Source organism: Callorhinchus milii, unplaced genomic scaffold (genome assembly GCF_018977255.1).
Source record: "Callorhinchus milii isolate IMCB2004 unplaced genomic scaffold, IMCB_Cmil_1.0 Scaffold8, whole genome shotgun sequence".
NCBI classification, from domain to species: Eukaryota; Metazoa; Chordata; class Chondrichthyes; order Chimaeriformes; family Callorhinchidae; genus Callorhinchus; species Callorhinchus milii.
Window position 1 is genome coordinate 6,435,115 of NW_024704749.1, and position 24,358 is coordinate 6,459,472.

At 45.1% G+C, this 24,358-nt stretch overlaps 2 protein-coding genes across 6 annotated transcripts; one reads left to right on the forward strand and one right to left on the reverse strand.

Annotated features, from left to right (window-relative positions):
* Positions 1-1,253: 1,253 nt before the first annotated feature.
* On the forward strand, positions 1,254-12,681 carry tesca (tescalcin a). Of its 4 annotated transcripts, none has more exons than XM_042337326.1 (9): positions 1,353-1,463; positions 1,652-1,801; positions 3,784-3,853; positions 3,933-4,040; positions 4,488-4,627; positions 6,295-6,356; positions 8,240-8,344; positions 11,622-11,669; positions 12,002-12,681. In XM_042337326.1, the coding sequence occupies exons 2-9, from the start codon at positions 1,741-1,743 to the stop codon at positions 12,077-12,079; spliced, it is 672 nt and encodes a 223-aa protein (XP_042193260.1). In that variant the 5' UTR covers positions 1,353-1,463; positions 1,652-1,740; the 3' UTR covers positions 12,080-12,681. The 4 variants fall into 4 exon arrangements, with proteins under 4 accessions (XP_042193263.1, XP_042193260.1, XP_042193262.1 ...); XM_042337328.1 differs by having other exon boundaries at positions 1,357-1,463; positions 3,960-4,040; XM_042337329.1 differs by lacking the exon at positions 11,622-11,669 and having other exon boundaries at positions 1,254-1,463.
* Positions 12,682-22,965, reverse strand: fbxo21 (F-box protein 21). Of its 2 annotated transcripts, none has more exons than XM_042337324.1 (12): positions 22,745-22,965; positions 20,702-20,837; positions 19,929-20,026; positions 19,065-19,186; positions 18,366-18,512; positions 17,710-17,846; positions 17,230-17,366; positions 16,432-16,608; positions 15,666-15,825; positions 14,816-15,003; positions 13,748-13,905; positions 12,682-13,272 (listed from the first exon to the last, which is right to left on the reverse strand). In XM_042337324.1, the coding sequence occupies exons 1-12, from the start codon at positions 22,903-22,905 to the stop codon at positions 13,100-13,102; spliced, it is 1,794 nt and encodes a 597-aa protein (XP_042193258.1). In that variant the 5' UTR covers positions 22,906-22,965; the 3' UTR covers positions 12,682-13,099. The 2 variants fall into 2 exon arrangements, with proteins under 2 accessions (XP_042193258.1, XP_042193259.1); XM_042337325.1 differs by lacking the exon at positions 22,745-22,965 and adding an exon at positions 21,365-21,499.
* Positions 22,966-24,358: the final 1,393 nt, after the last annotated feature.

Consider the following 24,358-nt stretch of genomic DNA (forward strand, 5'->3'; position numbering starts at 1 on the left):
TCGGGGAGTAGTGCCTGAAAGTGCGGCCGCTGATGGTGCAGTGGAGTGGGGAACGAGGTACAAGCAGAAGGCCAGAGCCAGCCGAGCGGAGGCAGCGCGAAGCTGTTTGACAAGAGGAGGGAGTGTGGAGAAAGCAGGTCGGAGAGATAGGGAGGTGCCAGGGCTCGAAGGGGTTTCAAGACGAGTGAGAGGATCTTGAAATCAATCCGTTCTGTGATAGGGAGCCAGTAGAGTCTGGCGAGGGCTGGTGTGATGGACGGGGGGTACGGAGTTTAGTCTGGGTGAGTATACGGACGGCAGAGTTCTGAATCAGTTGCAGTTTGTGGGGAGTGGAGATGGTGAGATCAACGAGGAGGGCATTGGAGGAGTGCCCACTGCTATGGATGACTGGACAGCACAGTAAGTTAGAGCTCTGTGCTCCTGTCTCCAGCATTGAACCCAAGCCAGACGCCAAACTAATGATGTGAAAGTCTCTTCTGCTGGAGAAAGGTCCTCGGATCAAAGGGAAGTTGTCCTGTCACAATGTTCATTCTCTCTCGGTACAAACCAAGACCCGACTTGAACAAGTGCCCAATTGCATCATCTCACAAGTTATTGTTCTGAAAATCCTGCAGTGAAGGACATTGCGGAAACTGGCTTTCATAAACCACTGCGGATCAGACGTTAAACTGAGGTCCTGACTGGCTGATCATGTGGGTAAATGTTAAACATCCCACGGCGCTATTCAAAAAGAGAAGGGAGTTTCTCTCTCTCACGGTGTCCAGGCCAACAACCCTTCCCCCACAATCGCCCCCTCCTCTCACCTCTCCCCCACCACCCCACCCCAAATAAAATTGGTCGCTCACTTTCACTGCTTATGTGGTACATTGCTGTGCACAAAGTGGCTGCTGTGTTTGGCCCACAAAAAATACACAGTCACTCCACTTCACAGTACATCCTGCAAAGTGCTTCGAGACGGCTCAACAGTGCGATAAGGCGCTATATCAAATGCAAGGAATATTATTCATAGAATCTTACGGCACGGGAGGAGGCCGTTCGGCCCATCATGCCTGTGCCGGCTCTTTGAAAGAGCTACCCAACTAGTCTCATTAGTCTTCTGCTGTTACCCCACCGCCCTCCGAAATTTTTCGTTTTGAAAGCTGCTATGGATGGAACCTACTTCCACTGCAGTCCCTTTCAGTGCATTCCAGATCACTAACAGCTCTCTGCGTGAAAAAAAAATACACAAAATTCTCCCCGCTGGTTCTTTTGCCCAATCATCTTAAATTTACCAATAATAATATTATTATTTCCCAATAACTAAAACTGTGATGCATCTGATGGGTGTGTGTGCCCAAATAAAAAAAAGCAGAAGTTAGGTCAGATAGGGGTGATAGGACCCAGCAGAATCGTTACAAAACAATTCAAATCAAATTTCTGGGAAAGTTCAGTGGGATTTGCACCTCATGTAGATTGTCAAAGGAGTAAGTTATGTCATTGAGTTACAGTCACATCGTATCAGCAAACCCAGAACTCAATCGTGCCTTCATCTTACATACATTTGATTTTGTTTTACCAATATCAGAAGCTCATCTCAACTTTGGGAGGAGCTGTTGGGCTTTAAAGATCTCTCTCTCTCTTTCTCTCTCTCTCTCTCTTTCTATTACATAAGTTGGTGAAGTTTTCTGCTGTAGACAGACCTGTGTGGAAAAGGAGAGCAAAGAGAGGAAAGGGAGAAGGTTTCTGGAAGAGAAAAGGAAAATGGGATCTGCACACTCCTTGCCAGACATCGAAATCAAAAGACTGATGGACAAGACAGACTGTAAGTAAAGCCAAAAAAAACTCTTAACACTGTCGTTTCAATGTCATTAGGAGGTTGTTTGTGGGGGAAAAGAGGGTTGACAAGGGAGACTTAGGGTGCAAAAAGCTCTGCCCCAGTGTCCTAGTCAACAATAACCCACCACCCCAAACACTGGGCAAGAAACTTCACAAGTTTCTTGAACTTTTCTCGACTCGATTTGCCAATATTGTGCAACTTCGCACTGCACATTGCTGTTAATTTTAACGTTGCAACAGGGACTAAACACACAATTTCTCCAGAGAGCTAAACTTCCTGCCTGCTTTATTCTTGCATCTCTAGTCTTTGTGGTTAATTGGTTTCGTTGCTGTTTTGCTTCTTTTTTTTTTATTAGTGACCATTCGTGAGAGCCCCACTCTTATTTCACTTCAATGTCATCTGCCTGTCTGCCTTTCCTGTTGTTGTATCTGTCCTGCATTTTAATGTGCAGATTGTTTCCAGGGACAATCTTGCTTAGCCCCTGGGATGATGATAATAATAATAATAATAATAATAACATAGGTGGATTGATTTAAAAAAACATTAAAAAGAAAATCTGATCACTTAATCCACGACTGTTTGTGGAAGACTGTTGTGCAGCATTGGCTGCCATGGTTTGCCCACCAAATACACTCATCTCACTTTACCATATACCCTGTGAAGCGCTTCGAAATGAGACGTCTCGACGACGTGATGAGGTGCTACATCAAATGCAAAGATTATTGTTGTTATTATTATTATTATTATTACTATTACTACAATTGATTAGCCAGGACAAACTCCCTTCCAATCATGCCTTGGGATCTTTGACAAAAAGTCTGAATATGCACTGATGGGACCTCGGTTTAACGTCTCATCGCGTCGTTGAGACGTCTCATTTCAAAGAGCTTCTCATCGTTCACCACCCCCTCCCACCCCCCCCCCAACCCCCACCTCTCTCCCACCCCCAAGTGTGGAAGGATCCAGCATCCAAGGCAATTTGGGGGAAGAGAATTACAGATTTCTTTGAGTGAAAAAATGCTTCCTGATTTCACTTTGAAATGGCCTAGCTCTAATTTTAAGGCTATGCCCCCTTTGTTTTGGATTTCCCCCACCAGAGGAAATAGCTTCTCTGTATCTCTGCATAGCTTTTTTCCTTCCTCGTCCCTCCCTCCCTCCCAGCTATGAAAACGCAAATGCAGGAAGCTTTATTAAAATTTCATAATTTTCATAAAGTGAAAAAAGAGAAACAATGTGTTATCTGGTGTCTTATTTCTCTTTACTCAGGAAACAGGTGGAGTTTCCTGAGTTTTAACACTTAGCTCAGTTGGTAGCGCTCTCTCCCGTGGCTCGAAACGCTGTCGGTACACTTGCACTGGCATTTGACATAGCGCCTTATCATTGCTGTCAAAACACCTCAAATCACTTGACAGGATTTACTGTAAAGTGTAGTGACTGTGTAATTTTGTAGACAAAGGCAGCAGGCCATTTGCTCAAGGCGCAAACAGCCATGAAGGGAATGACCACTTCGTTTTTAATCTGGAAGATTGTTGGCCAGGAAACCGGGAGAAACTCCCTTCCCCTTGTGATTAGTGCTATGAGGTCTACTTTAACAGGCAGACAGGACCTCAGTTCAATGTCAATGACAACTTGCATTTATACAGCGAGCTTTACGTGGGCAGTGTCTCGGAGCACTTAAATAATAATCCTTGTGTTTGATACAGCGCCTTAGCACGTTGTTGAGACATCTCAAGGCGCTTTACAGAATATTCTATAAAGTGGATTGACTGTCTATTTGTCCTCCGCCCTGCCCACCCCGCCATCGGTGGTCAGGCCTTCAGGCTCTCTGCCCCCACAGAAAGATGCTGGACAAATGTAATTTGTTTTTGTTGTTGAGAGGATACAAAATGCCACATACAAGGATTATTATAAGTTATTCTGTGTATGGATGTAATGTCTCACACTTAGCATTACTTTGCTGTGATCAGTCACGTCGGAACAAATTGAAATTCTACACAAAAGATTCATGCACCTGAGCGATGGGAAACCCACAATGAGGTAATGTTCGAATTCAGTTTACAAAGGTTCATGTGTTAAATTTGAACTGATTTCAGTGTGCTACCTGTCTATTATAAAGGCACTGGTTTAACTTTTATATTCACAGCAAAAATAGCTTTGAGAGTGTGCCAGACCTGGAGAATAATCCCATTAAGACAAGAATTATCAAAGCATTTTTTGACAGCAGGTAAGCCATTTGTTTAACCCAAGTGGGATAATTATCCAAGAACAGAGTCCTGTAGTGTAGTAGTTAGAGCACTCGCCCTGCAAGCGAGAGGACTTGGGTTTGATTCCCAGGCAGGGCAAGACGTTAAGTACTCCACATCGCTCTGTTTACCTAGCGGTAAAGTAGTCGATCAGTGGATTGCTTTTCCAGGGGTAATAATTCCCCAACAGCACCCCCCCCCCACACAAAAATAATAAAAAAGATTGTTTGTGGGACAACCCTGTGCGAAATTAGCTGCTGTGTTCCTCCCACAAAACGCACAGTCAATTCACTTTACAGTATATTCTGGGAAGCGCTCTGAGACGTCTCAATGAAGACAGGACAGAATAGAGGGAGGTTAAAAAGTTGCAGGACCTTTCTGGTTTTACAGTGTGCAATTTCTTCCCACTCTCTACATTGTTATCCCAGAAACTTGGGTCTGAGGTCTGGTGAGACTGTGGAGGAAATCACTTTCGAGAACTTTTTGTCCATCCTGTCGTTTTTCCAGCACATGGACGAAAACCATGGGAAGGAAGAACTTGATGATTGCAACAGAAAGAAGCTGAGATGTAAGGAGCTGGTATCTGATGTACTTCCCCCACATCCCCAGACATGCTTCGCGCCCCTCTCCACACCTCGTCCCACCCAATCAGTCTGGGATAATCTGATTTATTTTCTTTAACGAGTACTGCCGTGGTTAGCGCACTCGCCTTGCAAGCGAGAGGACGCCGGGTTCGATTCCTGGGCAGGGCGAAGAGTCAGGCAAGTTTCCTTACTCTCTTTACCCAGCAATCGTTTTCCAGGGGTAATAATCCCATCCAAAAAAAAACATTTCGGCCACTCAATCTACAACTGTTTGTGGGACGCTGCTGTGTGCAATTGGCTGCCGCGTTTCTCCCACAAAATATACAGTCAATTCACTTTGCAGTATATTCTGTGAAGCGCTTTGAGATGTCGCAACAATGTGATAAGGGGCTAGATCAAATGCAAGGATTATTATGATTATTATTATTATTATTATCATAAGAGCTGCAGCATATTGTTTTCCAAATTAAGACTGGATTCTGTTCCAAGTTTAAAACAACAGCAACAAGAAATTGCATTTATATAAAGCACCTATCACATCAAGAGGATTTCCCGAGCCACTGACTAACAACATAACATCACTGGTATTTGCTCTTCAAATTATGTTTGTCTTGCATCTGTCATAAATTTGAATTGCGTTGCCATGTTCCTTGCTTGTTTCATATTTCCCACTCCCCACCCACACCCCTGGCTTCAGCTTTTAGGAACACATAAAAAACAAGAACATTCAAACCGTCAAGCCTGTTCCACCAGATTTTTTTTTAAAATCGTGGCAGATATTTTAATCGCATCAACCCCACCTTTCACCTAATCCCTTGTACACGTTCACCGCCCACGTTCTCTGCCTATCTCTGTCTACTGTTTCCTCCTCCACAAGAATGCTTGCAATTGTTGTGCATCTGATTTCTCTGTCCCTGACTTGTGACGGTCTACTGACAAGTTCACCTGTCAAAAATGTTGCCCCGTGTCATCAGTGACATTGTGGGAGATCAACAGGAGACCTTGTGCCTGGGAATTTGAATTCCTGGAAACTTACAGCTGTTATTAATTATCCATTTTTTTTAACAAGAAACATGCGGTCTCACTAATCATTGTCGCTGAGCTGCAAAGTTATTCTCAGAAAGGAAGAACACGTCACTTGTGCTATTCACTTGCGTGTTTGTTACTACATCTGGGAGCTGTTTTTCTTTAATGAGTGTCAATGAGGGTTGTGATGCATTGTTATCTTGTTCATGTTTAGTATTGTGGTGCGACTGGCATTCAAGTCTATAAGCAGGGCTATTCCCTGCAGGGCCCTGCTGAGAAACTGACTGCGTAGTACGTGATAATAATAATAATCCTTGCATTTGATATAGAGCCTTATCATGTCGTATCAAAGCACTTCACAGGATATACTGTAAAGTGGATTGACTGTGTATTTTGTGGGCGAAACAACAGTAGCCAATTACACACAGCCATGTCTCACAAACAGTCATGAATTGATTGGCTAAATTATTAATTTTATTTTTCGGGAGAGATTATTACCTCCGGACAGGAATCTGCCAACCGACTGATAACCGGGTTCCTACATACTGCCAGGTAAACAGAGGCTGATCACACATGGCAGGATAAAGCCTCACTTGGCATTAATTCAGAATGTGTTTTGTTCCAGTTTTATTTAACATGTACGACACCGACCAGGACGGGAAAATTTCTTTGAGAGAACTAAAACAGGTAAAGGTTCTTCCTTTATTTTTAACATGAGTTTCAAATTCTGCTGATTCATTATGAGAGTACAAAAATGCACTGCAGTCAGGCTCTCCCATTGTCTGACACAAACCAGCAGTAACTTACAAACCTTAGCACTTTGCAAGAGAGGTTTGGATGATGAAAACCCTTTTGTCACATTTGATCTATGTCAGCCTGGCTCAGTCGCTTGATAGCCAGCCTGGCTCAGTCGCTAGCATTCTCGCCTATGAGTTAGAAGGTTGTGGGTTCAAGCCTGGAAAATAAAAACCTAAATGGGGCAGAGGAGCAAAGGGATCTAGGGGTACACATACGCAATTCACTAAAAGTAGCAACGCAGGTTAATAATAATAATAATCCCTCCAAAACTAAAAACAATAATTAAATTGGTCATTTTCAATCTACGACTGTTTGTGGGTCATTGCTGTGCGCAATTGGCTGCCGCGTTTACCCACAAATATACAGTCAATTCACTTTACAGTGTGTTCTGTGAAGCGCTTTGGGACGTCCTCCTGACGTGAAAAGCGCTATATCAAATGCAAGGATTATTATTATTATTATTATATATAAGTCATAAAAAAGGTAAACCAGGCATTAGGATTCATTTCTAGAGGGATAGAAATGAAAAGAGGGAAGTTATGGTAAACTTCTATAGAATCTGGGTTAGACCACACTTAGAATACTGTGTGCAGTTCTGGTCCCCACATTATAGAAGGGATGTAGAGGCACTGGAGAGGGTGCAAAGGAGATTCACGAGGATGATCCCAGAACTGAGAGGTTATACCTATCAGGAAAGGCTGAATATACTTGGAGTCTTTTCTCTTGAAAAGACGAGGGTAAGGGGTGACTTGATAGAGGTCTTTAAAATGATGAAAGGTTTTGATAGGGTAGACATAAGGAAAATATTTCCACTTGTGGGGGAGACCAAAACCAGGGGACAACAATACAAAATAGTCACAAATAGATCAAATAGGGAAGTTAAAAGAAATTTCTTCACACGGAGAGTAGTGGGAATGTGGACCATGCTACCACAAGGAGTTGTTGAGGTAAATAGCGTAGATGTATTGAAGGGGAAGCTAGATAGGTACATGAGGGAGAAGGGAATAGAAGGTTATGCTTGAAGGCTTAATTGAGGAAGGGCAGGAGGAGGCTCATGTGGAGTATAAACACTGGAGTAGACCAGTTGGGCTGAATAATAATAATAATAATCCTTGTATTTGATATAGCGCTTTTCATGTCTTCTAGGCATCTCAAAGCGCTTCAAAGAATAGACTGTAAAGTGAATTGACCGTATATTTGTGGGTGAAATGCGGCAGCCAATTGCACACAGCAGTGTCCCACAAACAGTCGTGGATTGTTTAATAATAACCCGACTGCTCACAAGACATTTCTCTTCTCTCCATGTTCGACAAGACAACCCCCATTCTCAAAGAGAAGATGAATGGCCTGTTTCTGTGCTGTATATTCTAACGAATTCTAATGTAAGCCCCACGTGAGGTCTTTTGACCTCACTAATTGCAGTGCAGTGCTGTGTTGTTGGAGGTACCATCCTTCAATCAAAAATTTAACCAAGGTCCCATCTGCCTAGTTCAGGTGGACGTTAAAAGTCCCATCAGCTGTTCAAAAATAGTTTTTTTCCCAGTGTCCTGGCCTTCAATCCTCTGGAATAAAAATGGTGATACGCTTCTTGGCTATTTCGGGACATTGCTGTCCACAAACTGGCTGCCGGGTTTGCTTACAGAAACGCAGTCAATACATCTGACGGCGAATACAGTACCTGCAAAGTCCTTTGGGATGTTTCAAAGTTAATAGGAGCTGTATCAAATGCAGCAATCATAGTCATTCTCTGATAGATCTCTTGTTCCCCTCAGGTGATAGATGAATTGTTGTGCAAGAAAACAACCACTGAGAACACATCTTCCTCCATCGCTGATGCTGCAATGATAGAAGCTGCTAACATCTGCGTGGGACAAATGGTTAGCACCATATCCATACCCAAGCACCATGGGCTAGATACCTGGGACATTGTGAGGGAGAAGGGAATAGAGGAGTGGAGATTCATCTGGAGTAGTATTACTAGTTGGGTTGAATGCCCCGTTACTGTTAGGGTATTAAGGAATTTGGGGGAAAAGGGGCAGGGAAATGGGATTAAAAGATTTGTCTTCGACAGATAAAATGGTGGAACAGGTTCAAAAGACTGAACTGATGGTTCCTAAGTCAACAACAACAACAAATTACATTTGTATAGCACCGTTCATGTCAGGAGGATGTCCCAAGGCCCTGGACAGTCAGCGATTTGGATTCAAGCTGGGGTTTGGGATCAGGAGGGGTGGAGGGCAGGGAGTGTAGGGGTAGGAGGATGACTGAAGCCACATCACTGCTTAAAAGGAATTACACTTGTTGGCAAAGCAATGATAAGAAGAGGTGAAGGAGAAAGAGCGGGGAACGGAGAACAGAGCAGCTCGCTCCAGGAAAGGAAGGACGAGCAATGATCAAGGCTTGATAAGTTGACCAACCTCATCCTGCTTCTGAAAATGGACGGGAAGAGGTTAAGACACAAATAAGAATAACAAGCCACAAGTCTTGATGGCTCACACTATTTGTAGAGGTTATTTATATTCTCTTTGTACAGTGAAGGACCTCTGTCACTTATCCAGAACCACTGAGAGCAGTGAGATTAGTTCTGCGATTATTGTGGCGGAAGAGGCATGAGTTCAGAGAATAAAATACAGTACATTTCACTCCCAGACTGTTTGTGGGACACTGCTGTGCGCAATTGGCTGCCGCGTTTCGCCCACAAAATACAGTCAATCCACCTTGCAATGTATTCTGTGCAGCAGTTTGAGACGTCTCAACAACATAAGTCGCTGTATCCAATGCAAGGATTATTATTATCATCATTATTAAAAGTTGCCCCCTGGTGCCTGGTCTAAAAGCCTGGGAACAGGAGGAGAGGGGTGCTAAAGAATGAATAGGAGCAAGAACATAGGTAATTTCTTTTAATACACAACCTTTACTCTAACCCAATGGCATTGAAGGCAAATTGTTTCACCAACTTAGTTTTGCCCAAGTTACAATCAACCAACTCAACACAGATCAGGATCGAACATAGTAGAGATCATTCAGCTGCTCACTGCATAAACTCACCAAGTCATCGATGTTGTGCTGAGGGGACTGATTGCCTGTTTCAGGAAAGGTATTGAGGCACAGGTTGGCTGTAGGTGGATTAGAAGTTGCAGAGGAATCCGACCTGCCTGCCTGGTTAATCAGTGCCACAACTCCCTTGTTTCACTCTCTCCCCCAACTCGGGGAAACTCACTTTCAATGACTGCAGTGTTCTGCTCCATGGCAGAGCTTAACACTTATCATAACAACAGTCCCCAGTGTGGGAAAGGCCTGATGCAACCAGTGCAAAACATGAGAATTCCCTGAAACTCTCCTATATTTAGAACCAAAGGTTGACAGCTTGCCAGGAATGTTAAACACATTGGATTGCTACTTCAGGGAACTTTTTAAATGCAAAAACAAGTACTAATTGGCACAGCAGGATATTTCTCATGGTCTTACTCTGCGTGTATACTGCTTTGGGAGCTTAATAATAACAATAATAAAAATAATGCATGCATTTGATGTTTTTTAGGGGTCGACCAGGTGTCTTAACACATGCGGAAACCTATCACCGTGCTTAAAAGTACCCAAACCAAACTGAGAATTCCACGCAACCCAACTACACATTCCTGAGATAGATTATTGGAATAGAATGCGCAATCTCTCTCCCTGAAGGGACACATCCTGTTTATCCAATTCTGGAAAGTATTAGATGCAGGTTGGCAAGAGCCAAGGCTTGCTGGAGTCTAACCAGCAATGCAGCTCCATCTCATGTCATTGAGATGTCTCAGAGCACTTCACAGAATACATTGTAAAGTGAGCGAAATACACAAAAAACCTTGGCTGCTTTCGGATAAGAAGGCTCGATTTATACTCCCCTTAATACTACTCGACATTGCACCGAATCAGAACCATTCACGCAGACAGTTGGTGGCAGAGTTCCAGCCTTGCACACTTAGTAATTGTGCATCACTTCCACACTGGGTGTTGCTGTTTCTGATCTGATTAAAGAGTCATGTTATCAGCTTTTTAATAACATTAGAAAACATCCCTTGAAAGCCCCTAAGAGTTTTGACTCTTCCCATCACAAGCTGCAGATCCTCTGACCTGCTGACTCCCTACCAACCTGCCCACTCCCTTCGTTCAGCGGGATCCGCCTGCTCCATGTCTCCTGCCCAACCATCGGTGGCCGGACTTTCAGCCTCTCTGCCCCCATACTCTGAAACTCCATCCCATGGTCCCTTTGCCTCGCTTCCTCCCTTGTCTCCTTCAAGGCCGGTCTCAAGACCCTTCTCTTCTACCGTGCCTTTGGTCATCCTCCCACCTCTCTGTCTTCCCTCACGCCTACACCACCCTTCCCCCATGCTCGGACCCCGACACCTGATTGTTCAGCGCTTTGGGACGTCCTCCCGACGTGAAAGGCGCTCTATAAACGTAATTTTGTTGTTGTTTGAATGGGCCACAAGTGATTTGCTCCCACCTTTCAGGAAAGATGGTGGAAGCCAGGATGTTGGGACTTATTTAAGAAACAGCTGGATGCTGTATTGGGAGGACAAAAGGGCATGTATTCTGGAAGGTGATCAAATGGGTCAAAGGGCTATATTCTGTCAGTAGAGAGATACCTTGAACAGTGAATCAACCGCTGACCATTCAATGCAGACGTAATAATAGTAATATTCCTTGCATTTGACATGGCACCTTATCACATCGTTGAGGGATCTCAAAGCGCTTCAATCACTAAATCACTGCAGTGCATTAAGTTACTGTTAGACGGTCGAAAACAGAGGAGTTTAAAGCAATAAGCAAGATGTATTTAGAGCTGGCTAATAATAGGACATATTGTGGAATGTTCTGAGAATGTGCTATGGACATTCCAGTACAACTTTGCAAGGGGAATTTTTCCACAGTGAATGCTAACTCGGAGTTAAGGCTTCTGTGTGTTAAGATTTGACAACGAAAAATGTATTTTGGATCTACATAAAAAGCAGTCTGAGAAAAAAAAGGGAAATTCTTCAGGACAAAAGATAGGCAGAAGATTTACTGAGAGTTTAGGAGCAGAAGCCAAAACAGTTCGGCTTTTCATTACATTAAGAACCATTCATGAACAATTTCAACTTGTATCAATTCTCGATTTCATTTCTCCAGACACCCGACCAAATATATGAAGGAATCACATTCGAAGACTTCCTTAAGGTTTGTGATGCCTCAAATTTCTCTGTAAAAATGACTTCCAAAGCCACTGTGAAAAAACACACTGTAAGCTAAGCAAAGCTTAACACAAAAAGCTCATAGTAACAAGCCTTGAAAGTCACCACTTAACATTCCAGTTTGAACTGCACGTAAATCAGAAGGCTAAAGAAAACACATTATGATGGCAGTATAAGTACAAGTCAGTGCGGCACAAATATTTTGTCAGTGAAATTTAAGTAGTGGTCCATGATAATGTGTCTACAGAATGCTGCAGTCATCAACATCCTTTGTAACTACTCTTAAAGGTTACCGAGCGGCTTGGTTTTCTCTTGCAGATAATGAAGGACATGAAGATAGAATCTAAAATGCATGTTCGCTTTTTAAATATGGACACGTCCACCATGTGTAAGTAGCAAGAGAGACTGACGCCAGGCCCAGGAAAATGAACGAGAACACATTTCACGTCGGTGGCCGAAATGTTAACAGCCACAAAATAAACTAAAGGATTTCCGAAGACACTGAACAGATCGCATTTCCAGGGAGCAACGCTTTGTTTGCGGGGCTTCATCATCTCATTGCTTTTTATTTCTCGCCCTCGACAAAAAAAAATGTGCAATTCTAGAATCAATGGTTTCCTCCTTGAATTATGTGCATTGCCGCAATTTCACACCTTCGATCAGACCAGTGTTAAAGTGGGTTTTGAAAGCAGGAAGAGAGGAAACAAGGCGAGGAGACTGTGACGAACTTCCAGAGAGCAGTGGTGAAATATCCTCTAAGCTCTCCCAATTACTCTGTAATAACCCCAGACTGATGTAATTTACAATACAGCACCATTGAAACAACGCAGCAAAACAATCCTGGTATCCCAAGCCGAACACAAATACTTTAAATGTCTAATGTAAAAAGAGTATATGATCTCATGAAAAGAGATACAACTTATCCCCCCCCAACCCCACCCCAGACAATATAGGCAATAATCTTCCGTGGAATAAAAAGAAAATCGATGACAAACAAATACGATCAGGCACTTTATTTATCTCAACAGGTTATAATTTTCTATGGAAAAACTGGGAAATATTTAGCGATAGATACAGTTCACATCATAGTTTATACAAAGTAAATCACTATTACTGCTAATACACAATTCCCCCCCCTCCCTCCCACCTTCCCATACAGAAACTAGTCACCGGCAATTGAAAATCCAATGCATCTTCTGCATCTGCCTTTCCCATTAAATATACAAATGCTCGCTGTGAATTAGTACTGCCCAGCAAAATGACAGCACTTGAAAAAGGGTTGCAATGGGACACTGACAGCACATTACCAACCCTGCGTTAATGGGCGTTCCACCACAAAATGTCTCTGGCTTCCTGCTTTGCTCTCCCGGCAGTTGAAACCGCTCTTGCTGCAACGCTTCCTTCCTAAAGAATGAATCAAATGCAACCATACACCCTCTGAACAGTCTGCGACGTCGAGGCCAGGTCACTTGGGTATTGCATCTGTAGCTCCACGTTAGCGACATAGTGAAAGCCGGTAAACTCTGAGAAATAGCGGCCAACTTTCTCATGGCCGATTTCCAACGGCGCTGGGTTATAAACCAAATTCTCTGTTTTGAAACAAAAACATCACACACACACACACACACACACACACACAACACAAATACACAGGGTTAAACGTGCAATACTTGCCACTCATAAACATTGCCACTTACAGACAGCAGAGAAACATTTTTACTTCTTCTCAGCAATGATAATGGGCTGTGAGGAAAGAGCAGGGGAATGAATTGAGAATAGAATTTGATATAGCGCCTGAGACATCTTGAGACTAACATCCAGTCTCCTACTTATTGCTAGGTAAACAGAGGTGTGTGGAGTAAGGAAACTTTACTTAGATTTTGCCCAGGTCCTCTCGCTTGTGAGGCGAGTGCTCTTAAACATTACACCACACAACAGACCAAATGATTGTAGGGTAAAATGTCAAGTCCAACACACTGGCATTATCAGCTTCATTTGCCGTTTTATCGAGGGCACAGGTTCAATGTTCCAGATACACATTTGAAAATTCATTAATTTATTTACCTTGAGCAGCATATCTGCATGAACCATCTTGTACAAGAACATTGTAGAAAGGTTGATTGGGCCCATTGGGTAGATTATAAACTCCCATATTTCTCATCCAGTTCACTTCCATCATACACTTGGGATCCCAACCACATATCACACAGTCATAACCATACCTAAAGAGAAAGTGGGTGGGGAGTAAAAACATAAGAAAAGTTTTTAATATTAAAAATCAAAAAAATTCCTTTCTGTGTTATCGAACCATAGAAATTTCGGCCCAGCAGAAAGCTATTCGGCCCAACGTCTCTGCTGGCATTCTATACCTGCAATGCCATCAAACACATGTCCTGAGAATGCACGTCTGCTTGCACCTTTTATCACTTTACTAACACCATCCATTAAAGACTAGCTAACGATTAATTCTCTAGCACCTACGGAGCAACTAACGTTAACTCGGATATTATCTTTTTTAAAAAGTGTTTTTTATTAAAAATGGCAAAACATGCCTAGTTTCTCAGATAGTGGTCTAAATGGTGTGATTACAAGATACACCCCATTGATATCTTGTGATTACAAGATACACCCCACTCTCCACACTCACAATGTAGGCTCAGACAAAAAAAATTCCAGGCACCACCAGGTAACCGCACACCTTTTACACCCAGTAACCCAAATGCAGTAAACCTCACATAAGTCATGTCAGTTGACAGCATACATTTAATACAACCTATTTGCACAGAATAGAAACTATTGAACGGGACTTGGGCAGATGTACGACTTAGGTGATTGTACAACTTATACAGATCAGACTTACGTGAGTTTTATTTTACCCAGATCCAGCCAAAATCACAATGGATAACATCACCCTCTACAAGAGCCTCAATGTATCCGCACTTTATAATTAACAGTATTTTAGTGAATACTATTTATCCCCAAACAAGGGTGTTAGATTTTAAATTTACCGTCACTTGTCAATATCTGCCTCTCTGACACTAATTAAAACTAATGTGATCTCTGGCTAGCCAGTGGCAAGATATATACACACACACACACACCTGCACCACAGTGTATAGCAGTCAAAATTACCTTTTGTGCTTCATAATCAACCCCACTGAAAACGCGACTTCTCGGTGTTTCTCGTTTGTGCGATGTTTTATCTGAAGTTCAGCCATCAGGTTCTTGCGAGCTATCTGCTCCAAGGTGAGCTGGATCATGTGGCCCACGTTATGATGCGAGGGATCAATGACCTGAACTCGCTGAAGAATATCCAGGACCTACGAAAAAAAGGTGGGAATTGAAGAGGAGAGTACGTGTGAGCAGAAGTGCGGGTGCGCTGTGAAACTGTCCTGAGCCAATTAAGCCCAGAGTCTAAGCTGACATTCCGATACAGTGTCAGAGATGCCAAGCTGTTAGGTCCATGTTAAAAATCTCATGGGACGGTTCAAAAAGAGAAGGGACTTTCTCCCGGTGTCCCAACCCAAATTTTTCCAGATTAAAATAAGACTTAAAAAAATGCGGTGTCATTCACTTCATCGGATATTGCTGTACATAAATCGGCCGCCCGCTGTGTTTGCCTATGAATGCACAGTCACTACACTGAACAGAATCTGTTCTAAACACCAACTTATAATTAAACGCATTGAACTGCATTCAGCACCTACAGTTGTTAATTATTCATTGGCTGCCGGGTTTCGCCCACAAAATACACAGTCAATTCATTTTACAACATGTTCTGTGAAGCGCTTTGAGACGCCTCAATGTTAAGGCACTATATCAAATGCATTGATCATTATTATTATTACTGGCCCAATACTTCTCAATTCGGGTTCCAATGTTCTTTATGGTTTGCTCCAATTGTGGCAACATCGGCGAACTTGAGAGACTACAATTGAGACAGCCGCATCACTACTTACAATGAATATAGTTCATCACCTACTTTTTCTGGATTAATCCCCAGTTGAAAGTAAAGTCTGGCGGGCAGCATCAAGTACTGAACATCATCAGGAGTCAAGGTGAGACACAAATCGATCGTAGTCAAGGTGACGTACAGATCAAGAGTATTTCCTAGCAGTTGGTAAGACTCGTCGCTAGCATTCCTATAAAGAAACAATTCTTTAAATTAAAAAACATCTTAACGTATCTTGAAAGAAAAGATATTTCCTTCGGGAAACACTCAACTGGAAGTGCTTCACTTTAGAATTCTGTGCTTATATTATAATGAATGGTATGATAATAGCAATTGGTTTATTGATTAATATAAAAAGTTTTTGGGGGGAGGGTCAACCAGGTGTCTGACACATGCGAAAACCCATCACCATGCTTAAGAGTATCCAAACCAAGCTGAGATTTCCATGCATCCGACCTACACATGGAATTCAGAGATAGATTGTTAGAATGGAATGTGCACTGGAGGGATGCATCCTGTTTACCTAATTCCAGAAAGTATTAGGCGCAGGTTGGCAAGAGCCAAGGCTTGGGGACCTCAGAGTGTGCATTGGTATAACTGCTGGAGTCTAACCAGCTAAAACCACATTGCTTGCCATTGATATCACTGTCTGGCAAGCTTTCCCACTGCTTGTCCAGCTGGGATCACCCTATCCATGAGTGGTTGGCTTGCAGGGTTGGTTGTCTAGCACATTAATAATGGGATGGGATAGTACTGGGAGCACCACCCGACAAGGAAGGTATAAATGATCTCTTACTCCTTTCCCCGATGGAACAAGTTTGTGGCCATACAGAGCAGCATGTTCTTGGTGCTGGTGGGACTGTAGTAGCTGGTGGCTACTGGCTGATCAAGCAGACATTCACACTCCTTTGCTGTGTACAGTTTCCCGTTATCAAAGGCATCGATGTAGACATAGTCCAGAAAATCGGTGCTCCTAAGCAAAAGCAAAAGAAGAGCATTACAATGGATTGAAAATGCATCAAAGACCATCCACATGATGGCAACAGAAAGATTACACATGAGTAAAGAACAGAGTGCCAATTGATAAATCAATGTATATTTCAAAATCGTCAAGTTCTTTAATGCAACTTGTCTATTTTTTGGGGGTCAGCCGGGTGTCTGACACAGGCAGAAACCCATCACCATGCTTAAGAGTATCCAAAGCTGAGGTTTCCATGCATCCCACCTACACCTAGAAAACCCAGAGATAGATTGTTGGAATGGAATGCGCACTCTCTCCCTGGCAAGACGCATCCTGCGTACCAAATTCCGGAGAGTATTAGGTGATGGTTGGCAAGAGGCAAGACTTGGGGGACCCCAGAGTTCGCGTTGGGAAACTATGGAATCTAACCAGCTAAAACCGCGCAGTTTACCATTGATAGAGCTGTCTGGCTATATTAAGTCATACTCCATGTAATAAAAATGACTACAGTTGACAACACTGTCACGCGCTCTGGGACGCTAATGTGAGTGAGGGACGCTAGATAAATGCAAGTTGTTGTTATTGGGGGGAAGTAAATTTTACAGTGATGTTTAAAAGCAAGTCCTTTCTCACCCTTCCGGTTTCTGACACCATCTTAAAAGGAAATAGCCGAGAAAGCTCACGGGCTCCAATCGTATACCAAGGTTCCTGCCAATCGTTGAATATAACACACAAAGAGCGATGCGGATCCCTTCTTTTTCCCGAAGCACCTGGAAAGAAGCACAGGGAGTCACTGCCTTTCCATAAGAGCGTATGAATTTGCTAGGCAGAAGAAGACCCCGAGGTCCATCCAGTTCGCCTTCCACCATCCTGGTAGTCGCTTGACATGTCGTGACCCGAACTATATACTGTATCCCGAGATATTATTTTCTAACAGAAATCTATCTGAATTATTCTTGAAAGAAACAACACTTTCTGCTTCCATCGTCTCCCTAGTGCGCCTATTCCATACTTTTACTACTGGCTCACTGAAGTAATGTTTCTGCTGTTTAACTTAATTTAATGAAGTGCGCATTTCATGACGATTCGAAACAGTGTTTGAAGTTTACATACCTGGTGAATGTAGAAATTTACAGGCTTGAGGTAATTGTCCTCATTCCCACTAAATTTCAGCTGCTTGTACAGGACGGAGTTCATCGCGACCAGCGCCTGTCGTTGGAGATCCAGACTGTCGATGAAAGTGTCACCGTCTGAAGGCACGAGTCAAAGAGAAAGGGCTGGGTCGAATGGACACAGGATGCACTTTCAAAACGTATAGCACAGTCGGACCCAGTTACAAAGGATTTTTTTTCGGGGGGCAGGTTCCATAAAGACAGACTCCATGTAATAAAAATGATACCACTTCCTGCACATGTAAAGGAAGTCGGTCAGTCCGCACCAGAAGTGTATCGTGTGTCTATCGTGCACTATATATCTCAGGACGTGTGATAACAAGTTCTGTCTATAGATACAACACATTTTAAACATTCAGATCACCTTTCATCTGCATGGCAATAAAGTGAGAGAGAGGGAGGGAGGGAGGGTGAAATGAGAGAGATCTTCTCACTAAGACAACCCAATCTACAGGTGCAATTGGTACTCCAGATTCCCAAAGGTATCTGAAGCACCAGAGTATTCCAAGTTAAGGTCCATTAGCCTTTAGCGGTATGAGATATGGAGAAAAGCGCATGCTGATCCCAAACAGTGCGACCACACACAGCCATTTTTACCTCTGTCCGCAGCGATGCTCGGGTGAGAAGAGTTTGTTAAACGCAGCACTCTCTTCACCTCCTCTGTAATGTCATTTAGCTCCCGCAGAATACTCTCCAGGGAGGTTTCTGCTAATGGATCTAAGTATTGGTCGATCAGCACAGCGCCTGTCAGCAAAGTACATTGGAAGTCACACCTCTACTCCCACCCAGTATTGGATCATGCATTTCATATTGAATACATCTTGCATGCGATCAATTTCATGCCTCTCAATTTATTTTCCTTTGCCCCTATCCCCTCTGTACCTGCCTTTATGTCCCATCTCAAAAGTCACCTCTTCGAACAGGCCTGTGCTCTTTCCCCTCTTCCCTGTCCCTTGCTTGGAGTCCAACCCTATGCTTGTAAAGTACTCTGAGACGCTCCCCTATGTTGAAGGGTGCTATGTAAACACAAGTTGCGGTTCTCTCTGCTGAATTATTCAAATTTGGTTGTCTACTGCAGTGCAGGCTTTATCGCTCATTTCTTTAAACAAAAACATGTCCTCGACCTTAACAACGATCAAAAGAGGAAGAAACATTTGCTTCTGCAAAGCACAGATCATTGTTACTTCGCACCCACATATGAAGTGTCCCAACCTCTTTAATATTTTATAGTCAACTACGGAAATATTATTACAAATACATATTCTATGTGCGGGGGTGGGGGAAAAAAACTTTTACCTTCTATCAACCTTTGCATGTCTGGTGGATTGGAGAGAAATTCCTTCAATTTCTCCATGATGTCCTTCTGACGAATATAGTACAGGATTTTCCGTGTGTAGTATTTCGAAGTCAGATACTTCCTGCCAGAAAAATGCATCAATAATGAAAACAGTTGCTGTGATAATAATAATCCTTGCAATTGATATAGCGCCTCATCACATCGTTGAGATGTCTCAAAGTGCTTCACAGGATATACCAACAACAACTTGCATTTGTTATTACAACAACAACAACAAGATTCCATTTATTGAGCGCCTTTCACGTCGGGAGGACGTCCCAAGGCGCTGTGATTATTATTATTTATATAGCGCAATTCATGTGGAGTAGCATCTTGGAGCGTCTGATAACAAGCCAGGGGGAGAGGGAGAGGGCAGGTGACGATAAACACGATCAAAAAAGAAAGTCTTTAGGTGGGATTTGAAGGTGGGGAGGGGGAAAGACGGAAGGATTGAGGGAGAGTTCCAGAGTTTCCGGGTGTAGTGGCTGAAGGCACGGCCACCGATGGTGGAAAGGAGGGCAGGAGGACAAATAGGAGGCCGGAGCCAGCCGAGCGGAGGCAGCGGGTGGTAAAGTGGGGGTTAAGCAGGTTGGATAGGTAGGTGCAAGGGAATGAAGTGGTTTGAAAACGAGTGAATCTTGAAATAAATTTATAAATAAATAATAATTTATTTGCAGTGTATTATTATTAATTTAGAACTGCCATTTCAAACTCACCCCGTGAAAGAAAAACTTTAATTTGACAGACGCCCCCTGTTCTATTATTACGTAGTAGAGAGTCCTCTGTCAACCTTTACTGGGGTTATCAACCTTCAATTAACTCACCTTCTGTCCATATTGAGAATCGTCACCAGCTCGTCCTCAATAAAGTGGCACGGGCCATCAAGTGCTTCAATGTCTCTGAAACCATCTACAGGAACCTGCTGTGTGAATAGAAGCCAGCACTGTGTTAGTGTGCCACATTCTGGCCTGGGAGGACGCACGATCAATCACTTTGCCACTGGGTTTGCAACAATAACGAAAACCAAATCAACATTTTTCTCGCACTTTATTGGGTCAAAAAGGGCTTTACTTCTGATCCACTTTACAACCAATATCTACTTGGCCCGTGCCAACAAGATAAAAGTACGATAATTTCAAAAGCTAACAAACATGTGGACAGCCAGGGTTTAACGATAGTGTATTTCCATGCCTTATCTTTTATCTGCTCTGCAGGCTACATGTGGCCTAAAAATGCTTAACGCTATCAACAAGCTATGAATCATATGATGTGTTTTGTTAACAACAATTTTTCTATATGCTTCCCATGGGTTAACTTTATAGTCACATCTACAGTACATAATTAACAGGGGCTACTACAACAACAACAAATTACTGTATAGTGCCTTTCACGTCGGGAGGACTTCCCAAAGGCGAGAAAAAAACTCTTTTCCTCTTTAGTTACAACAAAATTATGTTGCAAACCAGCTTACTTCAACACATCAACAAACTGCTACACATAGCAGGCAGGCAGGCTGACAGACATTAACATTGGAGTTACACACACACACACACACAAAGGCGACATATGTATAGAATATGTATTTTACTGCTCTAACCTCTTTGGCAAAAAAGCGTTTGGAAAATGTCTCCACAATTTTCCGCACTTGCAAGCCAACAGAATGTCGAGTTCTGTATTCTTCCCACCAGTTATAACGTTTTGTGCGACTGTAGTGTTTTAGCAGTGTGGGCCACCTACAAAATCAAAAATAACTATAAACACTATTGAAATGATTAAAACTTGATAATCATCCGTTTTTCTCGAAAGCGTTTGGCTCCCGTTTCCCTGCAGCTTGCTCTAAAGCCTCCAATACCGCTCACGAGCAGCTAAGAGTAATCAAAAACAGACATTTTTGGGACTCTACATTTCTGCTACTCTGTGTGTTTGTTCATTGGTGGTTAGTGCGGTACGATGCATGTGTGCGCGGAGGGTGTATGTGTGCGTATGTCTGTATGTATGTATGTATGCGTCGGTCTGTGTTACGTTCGGGGTATCTCGGGATGTGTTGGGAGGCTTTCAATCTCCACACTTGAAGCTTTCTCATTCTAAACCCACAATTCTGCTATCACTGCCCCCGTCAGACAACCTCCTTGCACCCTAATAGTTCTGAACGCAGAAAAAAAAACCTTCCACAATAACCCTTGCGCTTGCGCTACGCGGAAACGTCCCGAAGCACTTCTCAAGCGGCGGGAATTGCTGTCGTAGCCTCGCGGCTCCTCACATCGAGAGCTGGTCTTAAAAACTTTCCAAGCGTCTCACACGACCCACAAAATCGGGTTATACTTCCGAAAGCAAAGTGTAACATTGAAGGAGCGACGACCACAACAACAACAGCAGCAGCAGCAGCAGCAGCAACAAAAAAAAAAGGCTCGACGTTCTGGTGTCCAGAATTTCTCAACGTTCCCGAAGGTTTAAGTCGATCGGCCGAGCGCTCTCGGGTGGGGGGGCGGGTGTGGAGAGGGGGTAATACCCGCGCACACACACACGCACACAAAGAAAGATCGGTCACCCTAATCCACGACTGTTTGTGGGGTGGGTGAGCGGGTGGGTGGGCGGAGGGGATTGGGGGGGTGCGCGTGCAGTGGCGCGCGCACGTGTGCGTGTGTGTGTGTGGGGGGGTTCCCGGGCGCCATTGGCTGCCCCGTTCCGCCCCCCCGCGGATGACGCGGACCCCCCGCTGCGGCCCGCGGGGCGAGGGCGCGGCGCTCTCGAGGCGCCTCCGGCCCGCGAGCTGACAAGGCACCGAGTCAAGTGCGAGGATTATAATTATTATTACGATTATTATTCTGATTATCACGACAGGAAAAGGGCCGAAACGGTTAACCCTTTCTTTCTTATCACATCTGGTCCAATGTCCCCCCCCTCCGACAACAACCCCCCCCCACACACACACACCCACACACACACACACACACACTACCCCCCCACACCCCCCCACACACACACACCCCACACACACACACCCCACACACCCCCCCCACACACACACACCACACACCCCCCCCCACACACACACACCCCCACACCCCCCCCACACACACACACCCCACACACACCCCCCCACACCCCCCCCCCACAAACACACCCCCACACACACACACACACACACACCCCCACACCCCCCCCACACACACACACCCCACACACACCCCCCCACACCCCCCCCCCACAAACACACCCCCACACACACACACACACCCCCCCCCACACCCCCCCCCCTCACACACACACACCCCCCCACACACACACCCCCCCCACACACACACACACCCCACACACACACACCCCCCCACACACACACACCCCCACACACACACACCCCCCCCACACACACCACCCCCCCACACCCCCACACCCCCACACACACACCCCCCCCCACACCCCCACACACACACCCCCCCCACACCCCCCCCCCACACCCCCCCCCACACCACACCCCCCCCCCACACACACCCCCCCCCCACACACACACCCCCACACCCCCTCTCCCTCTCCCCCCGAGGCCTAACCGCCGGCTGCGGAGTTGGAAGCCTGGGCCTGGATTTCTCTCCTCCCAGCGGGGTGGGGCGTGGGGGGGGGTGGGGTCGGGGGCCTCCCTCACCTGTGGGTGAGCTTGTGCCGCCACAGGGAGCCGCGGCCCTGGAAGGCGTCGCTGAGCCTGCGGCAGGTCAGGCAGACGCTGGCCAGGTCCCGCGGGCCCAGGGCCGGGCAGCGCAGGATCTGCTCCAACAGCTCGTCCGGCAGCTCGGCCAAGGCCGCCATCTTACCCCCACCCCCACCCTCACCCCCACACAGCGGGGGCGGGAGATTCAAACTGGGGGGGGCAGAGAGACACAGCCTCACACCGGGGGCCCACAGGGAGAGGGTGATAGTGAGAGAGAAGAGTGTGGGGGAGAGAGAGAGAGTGTGTGTGGGGGGGGGGGGGGGGGCACAGAGAGAGAGAGAGTGTGGGGGGGGACACACAGAGAGAGAGAGAGAGAGTGTGTGGGGGGGGGGAACAGACAGAGATAGAGTGTGGGGGGGACACACACACAGAGATAGAGAGCGTGTGGGGGGGAACAGACAGAGAGATAGAGAGAGTGTGTGGGGGACACAGAGAGATAGAGAGTGTGGGGGATAGAGAGAGTGTGGGGGGGGGACACAGAGATAGAGAGTGTGGGGGATAGAGAGAGTGTGTGGGGGGACACAGAGAGATAGAGAGTGTGGGGGATAGAGAGAGTGTGGGGGGGACAGTGATAGAGAGTGTGGGGGATAAGAGAGATAGTGATAGAGAGAGTGTTGGTTGGAGATAGTGTGAGAGAGAGTGACAGAGAGAGTGTGGGGGATAGAGAGATAGTGATAGAGAGAGTGTTGGTTGGAGATAGTGTGAGAGAGAGTGACAGAGATAGAGAGTGATAGAGAGTGTGGGGGATAAGAGAGATAGTGATAGAGAGATTGTGAGAGATAGTGATAGAGAGAGTGTGGGGGGGACAGAGATAGAGAGGGAGAGAGTATGGGATAGAGTGAGAGTGACAGCCTCAATCCAAGGAGAGACAGATTCCAGGGACAGAGGCCGGACCCAGAGAAACAGCCGGGAATAGAGACCTTCACAGCCTCCAGGAACAGAGGGACAGAGAACCCAGGGACACAGTCGGCCTCAGCCTCAAACCAGGGACCCAACAACAGCACATTGCGTTTACACAGTGACTTTCACATCAGGAGGACGGCCCAAGGCGCTGGACCGGGAGGGGTTTGCGCCCGAGCTGGAGGCTAGAGTCAAGGGAGGGGCGGAGGTTAGAGTCCAGCCAGGGGCGGAGGTGGAAAGATGACCGAAGGCACGGTCGAAGAGGATGGACATTGCCCAACCCCAGGAACACAACAGCTTGCCTTTTTATAGCACCCTTCACACAGGGTAGCGTTTAGAAGCACCCAACAGTGGTGGAGCTTGATGCTGAGCTAGGAGGGTGGGGCGGGGGTGTGTGACGACACAGTCGAAGAGGTCTTCAAGTACCATCTGGAGACGGGCAAGCAGGAGGCAAGACGGAGGGATTGAGGCAGAGGGTTCCAAAGTCTTGGGGCTTAGTGGCTGAAAGCCTGACAAGGTGCAGAGAATGACAAATGTTTTAAGAGATGTGTACCCGAAGTACGTGAATCTGGTGCATGAAGGCGTTTTGAGGACGTTAAGAGTCTGCTTTTTTTCAGTAGCAGATGGCTATTAATATAAATTTAGCTATTA